At 43.9% G+C, this 13,918-nt stretch overlaps 1 protein-coding gene across 3 annotated transcripts in view; it reads right to left on the bottom strand.

Moving 5' to 3' along the window:
- Positions 1-7,693: 7,693 nt before the first annotated feature.
- Positions 7,694-13,918, bottom strand: part of SMUG1 (single-strand-selective monofunctional uracil-DNA glycosylase 1) — a 28,308-nt gene continuing 22,083 nt past the window's right edge. For all 3 annotated transcript variants that reach the window (XM_032211379.1, XM_032211378.1, XM_032211377.1), the window contains one exon: positions 7,694-9,195. In XM_032211379.1, coding sequence (XP_032067270.1) covers positions 8,668-9,195 — 528 coding nt within the window. In that variant the 3' untranslated portion in view covers positions 7,694-8,667. The remainder of the gene's footprint in view (positions 9,196-13,918) is intronic.

Here is a 13,918-nt window from a genome sequence, read left to right on the forward strand (position 1 = left end):
CTGTGGCTTCCCCTCCAGCCCTCAGTCCCATCTGTTCTTCTTTCCGAAGTAAAATCTCAGATTTCAGGTTAATGCAGCAGGGGATCAAAAGCTGGATGGGGTAGGTTGGCTGGGATGGAGAGGAGGGGGTGAGGTAATGACTTCAGACTCTAAGGAAAGACTGCCTTGGGACTTAGAGAAACAACACCATATAGCCATGTTTGACTGCCACTTTCTAGAAGTAGGCAATTCCATGGGGCACCTTTAGTGTCCCATCAGTGCCCAGGGAGGAAAGAGAGACTTGCAATATTCCAAACTCCTTTATTTACAAATATACAAAGTAAAGTGGCATTCGCTCTGCAAAGAAAACAGTGCATTCTTAAAGCCCTTTTATTACAACTTCTCATCAACTTTTGCCACTTTTGTTGTGCTGGTCTTTTCCTTTTGCGTGTGGACATCATAACCACGACCCTTCCATCTATCAAGAATGTCAACATGTCTTTTGGTGTCTGCTATTTTTAACATCCCTTCATCTACTATTCTTTGTTTTGGTTTTGTGTTTAGCCTTTTTAGTGTGTTAACTGGTTTTAGCTCTGTTGTATGTTGCCCAGAGTCACTTGTTTATGAGAAGGGGTGGTTATATAAATTGGTTTAATAAGCAGTGCTAGTGGAATGCTGTTATTCATAATACAAAAAATATGCATCTGTATTTCAACTTTTCTTAAAAATCAGCTTGGGGTGTGTGTAATGTATCAAATGTGTTTCAGTTTTAAGAATCCCAATACATAAGCCAGCTATCTACCCTGTTTCCCCAAAAATAAGACCTCCCCGGATAATAAGCCCAATCGGGTTTTTGAGCTCATGCGCTAAAATAAGCCCTCCCCTGAAATATTTAAATGCATGTGCAGCTGGTCCCCACCATTTCCTGTGCGGGGGAAGGGGGAACATGCCCCACACGCCCCGCATGTACCTGCCATCCATGCGGAACAGCCTCGTGGAGGCCGTTCCCACAAACCCTAGCTACTGCGCCCATTCTCTTAGTGGCAGCTGCAAAAAGAGAGGCAGGCCCAGTGACACTAGGGTTGGCAAGATTGTGCCAGAAACAGAGACAGCACCTCTGTCCCTCTCTGGATCAGTTGAGCCACAGGCCGTGGGCCAAGGTTAAGGGGTCTCCTGCACCTCAAAAATAATAAGACCTCCCTGAAAATAAGGCCAAGCACTTATTTTGGGGGTCAATAGAAAATAAGACCCTGTCTTATTTTCAGAAAAACAGAGAGCCACGGTAGGTTAAGGCCAAGGCTATAGCCTTCACATCTCCTTTAGACTTTCAACTGTATGAAAGGTCTGGTGGTTACGGCACCAGGCTAGAAAGCAAGAGGGTTCAAGTCCCATCTTAGCCACCAAAGCCAACTGGGTGACCTTGAGCCTGTCCTTCTCCTTTAGCCAAACTCTGAGCTGATGTGGGGAAATCAGAGGAGGAAAAAGGATTAGATGTGTTCACTATCTTGAATTATTTGTAAAAGTAGTAAAGATTAGTAATAAAAGTAGCAAAAAAAATAGTAAAAGTAATAACATTTGACATACCTATGACCTACTTGGATATCCTAACTAAACCTGATTGCATCTTGGCTTATGTCAAGCTTCTCTTGAAGCCATTTTAGCAACAGCATGGTACTAACTGTGTGACAGCTGGAGTGAAGCATCATTTCTATACCCACTACTTTTGTAAGAATTGTCTGAAACATTTTTACAAATGTTTTTTTAATAAAAAGTATAAATGCAGTAAATATATTTCTCTTGAAAAGATGAGCCTTACACTGAAATGTATTCAGAGTTAATTTCTTATTTTATTATTAGAATACGGCTAATTTAAATGCGGTGACACCTTTCTCCAAAAACTATGTGGGGTGTTTTATGTGGATGAGAATGTATACAGAAGGTCCTGTGAAGGGAGACAATATATGTCCATAAATATATTAAATGAAGACATGAGGGGAGTTACCTTGAATGAATGTCGATTCCCTTTTAGCCATAAATAAAATCAAGAGGGTTTCCATTTGGAAAGATCCTTGCAGATACAGTTGGCTATCTATAATTTAGATAGTTTAGGGGGGGGGGTGCAGGGTGTGTGTGCACATTGCATTTGGGGGGTCGGGCACGCATGCGTGCATTCGCACATGGGCACCTTGGGCACTTGGTCTGGAAAAGGTTAGCCATCACTGGTGTAGGAGATTTGATGCATTTCTGATGGCAGCAACTTCAAAGCCAGAGAGAGAGGCAGGAGAGAGAGAGCTCTCTGACACACCTTTTATATGTCACCAAGGTATATAAGCACTGAGCCAACAGCAAGTTCTAAGACACCATTTTTAATGCTTTCTTACATTAACATGGGGAACAAGGTCACAAAGAGCTCTTCTAGCTTTCTTTTAAAAAAAGAGAGAGAACCTCACCAAATAGAAAGGAATTAACAGCTCAAAACCAACCAATCCTCTTGGACATATGCCATAGTAGGCATACCTGAAAGCTGCATACAAAGAATGCTTATTCTTCCTACTTTCAGTTTTGGCTATTTATCTAAATTTCTGGTCCAATGTCTGAGTACTTCTAAGCATGTACAGAATTCTTTCTGCCCTATAAGAAAATGAAGTAGACCTACCACCTATTTTTTATTTCTTTTTCACAAAATGGCAGGCAAGCTTCAATTTTTTAAAAAAAAAATTATGCTACAAACACAAGGCTTATGCCATGTCAAGCAATACACATTAGAAGGCAAAGATGGCACTGCTGGATTGAATAAAACTATTCTAACTCTGCAGTTTTCAATCTGATAGGTAGCTAAAAGGATAAAATGAGAATCAGGAATGTCAGCTATGGCTTGCACAAGCTTGCTTCCTGCTGATCATAACTGAAAATCTGCAACAGATGCAAGACAACCTCAGCATGAAACATAGGAAGGGGAATGGCACAAAGTCGTCACAGTTGCCAAGCAAAGGCAGGGCAGAATCTGGACCTAAACATGGAACTCTTGAGTTGTTGGTTAAAGTGACCCATTGCTCTAGGCTAGGGGGTGTCTAACCTTAAGACTTAGGGTCTTGGGAAAAATCAGTAGAACAATATCTGATGACTTCCTTTTACTGGTCTACGATAGAAAGTGTCTTCACATATTGTGTTACGGTATGGTATGCTGTCTTGACAGCCACGAACTGAAAGGTATTACAGAGGTGATGAGCACAGCACAAAAAATCATGGGCTGCCCCCTGACCCCACTGAATGAAATCACCAGGACTCACTGCCTCAGCAGAGTGAGGAAAATCCTCAAGGATGACTCACACCCTGAGCAGCATTTCTTTATTTTCCTACCATCGGGCAGGAGACATAGAAGCATAGCCAGCCGAACAAATAGGCTGAAAAATAGCTTTTATCCATGGGCCGTCAGACACCTGGACGCAACATAACACCACAATCAGGTTTAATATGATAGACTTGCAGGGCCAGCCCAACGTGCAACATGTTTATGCCGGTGTAATATAATGTTATATACAGATATGTATATGGGAATGTGTGCTAGTTATTACTTATTTGGGTTTAGGGATTTCTTTTTCTTTTATTTATTGAGTTATTGAGATGTATTCTGTGTTTTCAAGGGAGGCTCGTTCAATTTATTTATTGTCAATGCACAACGTTGTACACATGTTGTACACAAGCATTTATTGTCATGTTGTGCATTGACAATAAAGGTTCGATTTGATTTGATTCAACTCCCTAGATTCCTCAGCCAGTCATGGCTCTTAGGATGCTCCGGATTGCCAAACTCCCTCTTTCTCTCTCTTTCTCCCCCCTCCCCTCTCCCGTGTGTGTGTGTGTGTGTGTGTATGTTTGTGTGTAAGCTGCTGACTTTTACAATGCATTCTCTCACCCTCTTTAGAGGCTCAGAATATTCAGAAACACTTAGCCTTGGATGTGGCCCCTCCAGAGAGGATACAATTAAATTCTCCTTCTGTGTAGCAGAAAATATGTTGGGAAATATGGGTGCCTGCTTTCAAACCATATAACATTCATCCTCACCTGGCTCCATCAAAGCAGGCAGAAAAGAGTTGTCGCCCACCCCATAACCTACACATTAATTTCTACTGAATTTTCACTCTCTGCAAGACAAAGAAATCCAAGAAAATGTAGGTCACAAAAAAGGAACAATTTATTTTTAAAAATTGCACAAATATCAAAGGGTGCAATAGGGCTAAGTAATTCTGGGCAGTGGGGGAAGACCAAGGGAGGAGTTGGGGTGGTGAGGATTCACCCCAATGGAAAAGTAAGTGTCAGTGCAGTAATAACGTTGCCAGCCATTTCCTCTGCACCACAGTCGAACCAGGCCTGAATGGCTTCTGTTCCACAATGGAGACGGCTGCATTTTATTAGCTGTTAATTGCTCATCCTGCCTCAAAGTGAGACTCTTAGCTTGTTGCATCAATGCTAGAAATAAAATGGGTGCAATATTAATTAAGCATTACACATTCCAGTAAATGGTAAAGAATCAGTATAATTTTTCTTTTTGAGTAGGTAATCACTGACAACATAGCTGGGCCAAGCAAATACCATTCGGTGTTCCAAAAGTAGCATCTTATTTGACATTTTCCATCATAGCAATGCATAATTCACAATAACAATGCAGATTATTCCTCCCCACAGTCCCCTGCCAACATTCTCCATCGTAGGAATGTGCCAAAAGTAATCTGCACTGAAATATAGTATGAAAAAAAAATCCAGCAGAAGAACCCAGATGCTGTTTTCAAAAGAAACTCTCTTTAAGATTCTTAAGTTACGGTTCTTATCCCTAGGAGAGAAACCATACCGATTAGCTACAGATACAAATTGGAAGGCCTCAAAACTCTGTGTGTTACATGTTTAGAATCTGTGTTATTGTTAATTAGAGCAAGAATGGGGAAACAATGGCCTTTCCCAAATCTTGTTGGACCATGCTGATTAAACAGTCAATGTTCAACAAGATCAGAGGGACGACAGGCAAGAAAGAAAAATTCAAAAGCTAAAATAAATGCACGGATGGAGTTCAGTAGCTTCAACTGAAAGGAGGTATATCTTTGACAAAGCACTATATACCACTCTGTTAATTTAGTACAGGTGGAAGCCGCTGGCAATATCTCAATGAAAGTAATGCCTTTTTCTTTTCTAAGGTCAAATAAATACAGTGGCATAGTGGTGGGTTGCCAATTTTTTTACTACTGGTTCAGGTACGCTTGCACGCAATGCTTCTACACATGCACAGAAGAGTCCGGGCGGGTGGGCGGAGCCTCCCTCCACCGCTACTACCTGTTCGCCCAATCCAGGCCGAACCGGGATCAACCCACCTCTGCAGTGACAGCAGATCTCTATTTAAGCCTAGGGTGGCCCTCCTGATATGGCACAAGATTCTTTACACAGGAGGTAATAACTGTTTGGTTAAAGGAAGCAAAAGGCATCCCAGAGTTTCTCCAATAATTTTTGTCCAGTTGAGTTCAATGTAAATGCAGGTAGTCCCCGACTTACAACAGTTCATTTAGTGACCGTTCGAAGTTACATTGGCACTGAAAAAAGTGACTTATGGCTGTTTTACACACTTACGACTGTTGCAGCATCCTAGTGGTCATATGATCAACATTTAGCCTCTTTGCAACTGGTCCATATTTATGACGGTTGTAGTGTCCAGGGGTCCTGCTGTCACCTTTAGAGACCTTCTAAGAAGCAAAGTCAATAGGGAAGCCAGATTCACTTAACCACCGTGTCACTAATTTCCTCGCTGCAGTGATTCACTTAACAACTGTGTCAAGAAAGGTCGTAAAAATGGGACAAAACTCACTTAACAACTATCTCATTCGGCAACAGAAATTTTGGGCTGAATTGTGGTCATAAGTCGAGGACTATCTGTATTTGTGTTCATCTGAGGCACGGGCGATATATTATTTCATCCCACCAGTATTCCTTTTTTCAATTAAGAATATCCTCTTCCTAATCTGCTTTAAATGTGATCCAGATTTTCAGCAGGTGGCCCTGCTGCTACCGGAGTGCATCCAGTCTGGCTAACATGGACATGCTCCAAATTAAATTGGGATCCTTTCGTTCACGATACATACACTCCATCGCTCGCTTCTCCAATCAGCAGAATAACAAATGCTGTAATCTATCCTACTGGCTATGTGAGAGCGCTATCATCGTATTTTTGGCTTGGAGGCTATTAAAGCAAAAGGGCTCAAAAATAATGTACCGTCACTTTAAATGTTCCGGACTGGCATAAAACAATGCATTGCTATCTATTAATATGGTTCCTCAAAGCCAAAGATGGATTGCTGTGTTGCAGGATATGCCCAGCTTATAAATAATAAACTCCTAAAGTCACGGCAGGTAGCAATACCTAGTAAACCTGTCTCATTGAATAAGAACCAAATAAACCTAAATACGGCTGGACTAAATTAGTACTGTATTTTTCAGAGTATAAGACACACCTTTTCCCCCCAAAAAGAGGATGAAAATCTGGGTGTATATAAGGAATACGGCATTTTTGGCCTTGCAAAACTCTGCCCCCTTCACAAAAATGGACGTGCAGAGGGTTTGGGAGGCCTGCAAAGTGTTCCTGGGAGCTGGGAAGGGCAAACACAAGCAAAAAATGCGCCGTTTTTTGCTTGTTTTTGCCCCCACCCCTCACCCCTCAGGAGCACTCTACAAGCCTCCCAAAGCCTATGCATGCCCTGTTTTTTGCAAAAAAGGAACACTTTTTCAAAAAGAACAGGCCCTTTTTTGCTCGTTTTTGCCCACACCCATCCCCAGGCCTCCTAAAGGCTATGCATGCCCTGCTTTTGGCAAAAAAAACGGGCCCGTTTCCACGAAAAATGGGTCATTTTTGCCCCCTCCCCCCCAGTCCCCAGGAATACTTTCCAGGCCTCTCAAACTCTCTGCCTGCCCTGTTTTTCAGAAAAAAAATGAGGCGTGCAGAGGTTTGGGAGGCCTGCAGAGTGCAAAAAAAAATTTTTTTTTTTTAAATTTACCTCTTCAAAATCTTGGTGCGTCTTATACTCCGGTGCGTCTTATACTCCGAAAAATATGGTAGCTGGCTAAGAGACGACATGAAAATCAAAGGATGTACGGCTAGGATTTATTTTTTTAATCCTGGAAGAAAACGAAGACAAATCACTTCTGCATTATTACAAAGAAAACCGGAAGTCAAGCTTGATACAACTTGATACAACTTGCATAGGATAGCACTAGAAATATAGGCCAAGTGGCAGAGGTGGATTGCTTCTGAACCAAGTTCAGCTCTGTGATGACCAAATCCCCCCCCCACATGCTCAACACATCCATTTTGTTGGACTTCAGTGGTGGGGGCTACACCCCAAAAGAACAGTAGCCACATTGGGGCACTATCAATAGAAGATAATATTTGTAGCTCAAGGTTGAACTGTGGCATCCTTGGTACTTTCTGAGCTTGGATGTTTTTTTTGCAAATATTTCATTACCCAATTACCCAACTAGGTAACATCGTCAGTGCACCAATCATGTTACCTAGTAGGGTAATTAGGCAATGAAACATCTGCAAGAAAACAACCAAATTCGGACAGCACCAAAAAACCCACATTCAGACAGTGTTTAATCCAAGCTTACTTAGTTACAGCACCAATAAAGGAGTGTTTCTACAAATTTGTCCCGTCCCCCCCCCCCCCCCCCCAGGATATAGCAGGCAGTTGGGAAGACTGCAGGGAAATCTGGTCTATGTGGAATACACCTGCATTTTTCCTTCAAATTCCTGAACAAGTATTTTCAGAAATGCTGCTGCTGCTTCTTACTCAGCAGTTGGCCAAGAGTAGCTAACTGCTATTTTTAATTAAGAACAAAACAAAACTAAGAACTGAAGAGAAGGAGGGGAGCATCTTCCCCTACCCTTTCCCCTTCTTTGTTCCTTTCCCAAAAATCTATTGATCAAGAAGTAGAAAGCAACAAGATGTGAACTGCTCGTCTTAAAGAGTACAGTAATGCGGGAACATACAGAACCACAAACCTCATTCTTCCTACTTCTACTTATAATTTTTCTAGTGTTCTAGAACTTAGCTTCTGATATGCAAATGTGAATTACAGCAGCATTAAGAGTAATTACGAGGAGGCAGTTCCCACATCTCCCTCTTGATTCACAATTTGGCTCTGGGTCAGAGCACCCGCTCTACATATAAAAAACTAAGCCTATCTAGGCTTTAAAGGGCTATAGATGGGAGTAGACAATACTGGGCTAACTCAACTGGTAGCCCATCAACATAAGTAGTGTTAAGGAGCCACATCACCCCCAAAGGACAAAGATAAAAGCAAAATCTCAACAGGAATATTGTTGCACAAAACTGCAACATGAATACCGACTGTGAAGCATACCAAGACACTGGTAGCCAACAGACTAAAGCCACCTAAATAAGTGTTAGCACCAAGGACAATATATTGTGGCCTTGTCCTTTATAAAAAAAAATCTGGCCAATCTCTAAATGATGGATTAACCTCAGGAAGGTAAATAAGAGTAGTGAAAGTAAAAGTGTATATAGACCTAAGGCTAGACGATTCTTCTAATCAGTCCAGTAGAAGAATTAATGCTTCCGACGTTATCCAGAAGCCATGAGAACCAAAGCAAAAGCTCTTTGCTTTCTTGAACATGGAATGCTCAGGTTAGTCCGCGATGAGAGCCATCAAGCCCAGTTCTTCCAGTTTCGCTCGGATGATGGCATCCCAGCCTTTGTTAGCTTTGGGATTGCGAGGGGATGGGTGCATTACCCCCTCTACCCGTACTGGGATACCAGCGGCTGACAGAGCCTTGTGGGCACGCTGTTCAGCAAAGCGTCCGACCCCAATGACTGTCGTGACACCCAATAATTTCACAGCTTCACACAGGGCATCATCACAGATCTGAAGAAGCTGTTCACGCTGAGCAGCTGGCAGGTCAGCCGGTGTCAGATTGCGCCCGCTTTGACTGACAAAGAGCAGCGGGCAATGGTTGTGTACAAAGCAACGTTGGAAGAACTTTTCAGGCTCGGTGCACACCGAGCGGAAGAAGCCCCAGAAACGGGCTCCGCTCACCTCCGTATGGGGGCACTCCAAGCCACGGATGGGCCTCTTTGGGTGTTCACAGGCTGGCCGAAACACCTGTCCGGTTATCTGCAGCCAGTCTCGAACCAGCTGCACTGCTCCAAAGGGCACCTGGAAGGAGAAATAAGTGCTGTTATGAGAAAGGTTTCTTAGTGTGGGCATGAAGTGGAGGTCTGCATTTGCTTCGAGGCATCGGCAGTAGACACTTAACCCCAAAGTTGGAAAAAAATCATCCTCCTTAAAATGGAAAGGGGGGGGGGAACACATTACAAACACATTTTCCTCTCAAAATATTAAACCCTCCAGTAGGGAGAGATTCCTCCATCAGGACACCATTCTATTCTCCCTTATTTAGCTCCTCAGTATGACTTCAGGGAATAGTTTGGGCAACTCACATGCCAAGAAAGAATGTGGTGCCACAACTATGCTGAAATTAAACAAGTCTCAATGCAGGCCAGTAAAGATGAGAGATAGCCTGGAATTCCCTATGGGTTGCTTTGAACCCATTAAAAATAGGAAAATGTGAGTGAGAGAAAGAAAGAAAGAAAGAGAGAGAGAGAGAGAGAGAGAGAGAGAAGGAGGGAAGGAGGGAGGGAGGGAGGGAGGGAGGGAGGGAGGGAGGGAAGGAAGGAAGGAAGGAAGGAAGGAAGGAAGGAAGGAAGGAAGGAAGGAAGGAAGATGGGGAAAGAGGACTAGGAGCCTGAAGCTCCAAGACAGAAGACTATTGAGGAACGCATTTTACCTATCCCACGCTTCAAAAACAGCTTAATAAATACAATAGCTCAGGTAACATGCTAAACAGGTGTGACTATCATTTCTCAACATTGCACACAATGTTCGATTTTTCATTTCTTTACCCTTTTGGGTGCTGTTTTCTATTTAAACATCTCGAAGACATTGTATGTGTGGGTATTCCAACAGCTGCTGTCCTAACACACTTGTAGTTCACCAGTTTGGGTAAGGCTTCAGAAAGCCAGATCCTAAAGATGAAACTCAAGTACTTTGGCCACCTAAAGAGAAGGAAGGACTCACTGGAGATGAGTCTAATACTGGGAAAGACTGAGGGCGAAAGAAGGGGACGACAGAGAATGAGGTGGCTGGATGGAGTCACCGAAGCAGTAAGCGTGAGCTTAAATGGATTCCAGGGGATGGTAGAGGACAGGAAGGCCTGGAGGAACGTTGTCCATGGGATTACGATGGGTCGGACACAACTTTGCGACTAACAACAACTTTAGTCAGGACCTTCCTATCTAAATCAAAAGACCTCTGCATACTGTGAACATCAGCATATTGTCTTGCATTTACATTTCTCAGTTTGGGTCTACAAGGATGGCCCAGGAGCAATAGAAAAGTGGACCATGTCTAGTGGACTCCCCTATCTCTTTCTTGAGCAGTTTGAAAAAACAGCAGCTGTAGAGGTTTGTTGGAACTGATAAAATTGCTGAGCTCTGACTAGCGGCTCTGTTTGGCTGAGCAACTCAGATTCCACAGAGCTAATTAAGGCTCTAGAGTGGTGCTTGCTAAACCAAACCAAACCAGGAAGCCTTTTTGGGAAACTCTATGCATCCAACTTGAGGAGGGCATGTCCTATGTTGCAAAAGGACAAATATACCCACCAAGGATCTCAGTTCTATAGCAGAGTGGTGCTTTTTTTCACTTGCGTTTTTTTGCGCTTTGATGCAACAAACTACGCAACATTCATTTTTTTAAAAAAAAAAAGTTTATAATGAAATAATAAATAATAGAAAGACAGGAATCCTAGGCAAAGTTGAGAGAATGCCCTCTCCATGCCTCTCTGAAGCATTAGCAAATGGTTCTACCTCTTTGAGCCCCAACTATTATTATGTCTCAGGAGAAGCTCCTAGGTCTCAATTAGCATGGAGACAATAGGCTTAATGTGTTATTGATGTGGTTGTACATTAATGTTTCTGCTCCCTCCGACTTTGATCCAGGGATAATGGTTTCACTGAAGCTCTTCTCTCAGGGCCCCCATCATCCACAGGGAGCCTGGTGGGGACTGGAAGAGCAGCCATTTTTCAGTGGAGTGCCCCACCTTTCAAAGTCCTCTTCCAGGAAGCCCCATTTAATGTCTACCATTAACCTTTCAGCATTCTCCTAGGCCTTTACAATCTTGTTCCCTTTTGGCTTAAATTTCCTCTGTTGCTGTGAGGTTGGATTGGCTGTTTCGCAGCAAGAACTATTTCTGTTCTTATATTTTAGGTTTTGCAGACTGCATGGAGAACGTGCTGTTGTTGAAAGTGAGCCGTATACTTTTCTAAATGATCATTAAAACCGAAATAGGCGCCTATGGAGAGGAGACATTGCATGTTTCTATGCCTACAATGCACAGAGCCTCCAAAGGTTCCTGTAACACAAGACTCCTCGTCTCCATAACCTTTCTCACATATAATTAAAGATGACATGTACTAGGATGCTAGCCAAAGAATATCTATGCTCCAGCATTTATATTGGACTCATACCAATTTATCTGTCATGACTTCCCCTAAACAATGTGGGAATTCTAAGGAAGGCCTTAAGGTTTTATCATTGGCAGCTACAAGCAAGGCTGAGAATCTTCTGTGTCTGAGCCCCTGGAAACAGCAGCCTATCAGCCTGCAGAGTTGGATCTGCAGTTCAACACCAAAGGGTCCAAACCTTTGGGGGCCAGTGGAACTCATTTCAGATTTTACTGTATTTTTCAGAGTATAAGATGCTCCGAAGTATAAGACGCACCTAACTTTTGGGCAGGAAAACAAGGAGAGAATCTGCTTCTGCCTTCCAGCAATTTGCCTCCTTGCAACAAACAGCAAACAGTGTAGACAATATACACTGTTTGTAGTGTTACATTTCAGACGACACTTGGACAGATGCTGTTAAAATTGATATGCTTTCTGGAAATATAGTTATTCTTTGCTATTTAAAAGAAGATACAATAGCACCAGTGACGTGCGGTGAGGTTTATGGCTGGTGAGGCAAGCGGGCAAAAGATGCCCTATGTCGGACACAGCGGCAGGGCATTCGGACGCCCCACTGCTGTGTCCGACATAGAGGCGTCCACAGGAGGAGAGGAGGGGGGCAGTCGCAAGTCCCCCGCCCTGCTGGCAAAGTTGCAGAGGGGCCGTTGGGGGGGGAGAGGTCATCTCCTCCACCCTCCTTCCTTCCCCGCCTCTTACCGCACTTGCTGCGTCCGATCTGGGCCAGTTTGGGGGCGCGCTTGCGGGCGCCCCCTGGCCCAAAGCTGCTGATGTCCTGCAGGCGGCAGGTGAAGCCCAGCGGCACCCCCTCGCCCGCTTCCCCATGGGGGCTCAGCTGTACCTTCAACATTGTGGCTGCCCGGCCCGAGCAGAGTGCAGATGCCGCCGCCCGCATAAGGAGCGAGCCCAGCAGCCGTGCAGCAGCGCTCCTGGCTTAGCGGCGCCCGGCGGGAGCCTCACTCACCCTCCGCTCCTTTCAGACGCCCCGCCGCTGTGTCCACAATAGATGTGGGATGCCTCTATGGTGGACACAGCAGCAGGGCTTTTGGATGTCCAAAAGCCCTGGCGCTATGACCGCAATTACAGGCAGGATGCGTCCCGCCTCTATGGCAGACATAGCGCCAGAGCGGCCAAAAGCCTCTTTCTTGACAGCAGGCAACTGCTTCCAAGAAAGAGGCTTTTGGCAGCTCCGACGCTATGTCCGCCATAGAGGTGGGACGCATTCCGCCTCTAATGACGGACACAGCGCCGGGGCTTTTGGACATCCAAAAGCCCCAGTGCTGTGTCCACCATAGACGCTTTTGGATGCCCCGGCGCTGTGTCCGTCATAGAGGAAAAATTCCTTAGACCAACGGAAGAGTTTAAAAGCAGAGAGGACCTATGGAAAGCTTCAAAGAATCAATGCTGGATGGAACCAAAGCCCACCTGCCGCCCTGTCGCTAGAGGCAAAAGCTGCCCTGCCACTATGTCCAAAAGCCCTGCCGATATGTCCAACATAAAAAAAAAGTGCCAGCCCGCGCGCCAGCAGAGGCGGGTAAAACACAAACACACACACACACACATACACAAATTACTTAAAATAATACAATTACCTACAAATTACATTATTTTGAATTCCTCCCCCTCCCTCTGACCCACATACCTTTTCAAGCTGTTTCACAGAGGATTTCAACTCTGCTCTTGCCTGCCATCATGAAAATGTAAAAATGTAAAAGGAAAAAGGCAAGAGCTGCTGAGGTCAGGCTGGGCTAGCTGCTGCCAGAGTCTCCAATGGATGACTCTGCTTAACTGTTTAAAAAAGCCTGTAAAAAAAGTGCCCTCTACAGGAGGAGGCGAGAGAACCAAGTGGCTCATCTACATAAGGAATTTTTCGGCTTTTAACCCTTTCTTAACTCTGCTCGAGTAAAGATAGACTAAATGAGGCACATAGTTCTCCCGCTTCCTCTTGTAGAGGGCACTTTTTAGAGGCTTTTTTAAACAGTTAAGCACTAAGCAGAGTCATCCACTGTGACTCTGGCAGCAACTACCACAGCCTTTTTCCTTTTAATTTTTTTTTTCTTTTCATGATGACAGTGGTGAGGCCTTGCCTCCCCTGCCTCCCCTGACTGCACGTCACTGAATAGCACTGGATCAAGCATTTATTTTAAAAAGCTTCTTCATTTTGTTAAACGGTCTAGAACAATAATAAAGTAGCCTTTAAAAAATAAGTCTAATAATTTGAACATTCTATATGCATTTTTAGTTATTGACTTACTTCCTTTCAGCAAGAATTTGCCTAGTGGAGCAAACAGCAAGTTTCACTTTCAGTTTAAGCACCAGCCTCCCAATTATCAGTTGTTTTAGGCTGCAGGGATTGCTAT

Source organism: Thamnophis elegans, chromosome 2 (genome assembly GCF_009769535.1).
Source record: "Thamnophis elegans isolate rThaEle1 chromosome 2, rThaEle1.pri, whole genome shotgun sequence".
Taxonomy (NCBI): Eukaryota; Metazoa; Chordata; class Lepidosauria; order Squamata; family Colubridae; genus Thamnophis; species Thamnophis elegans.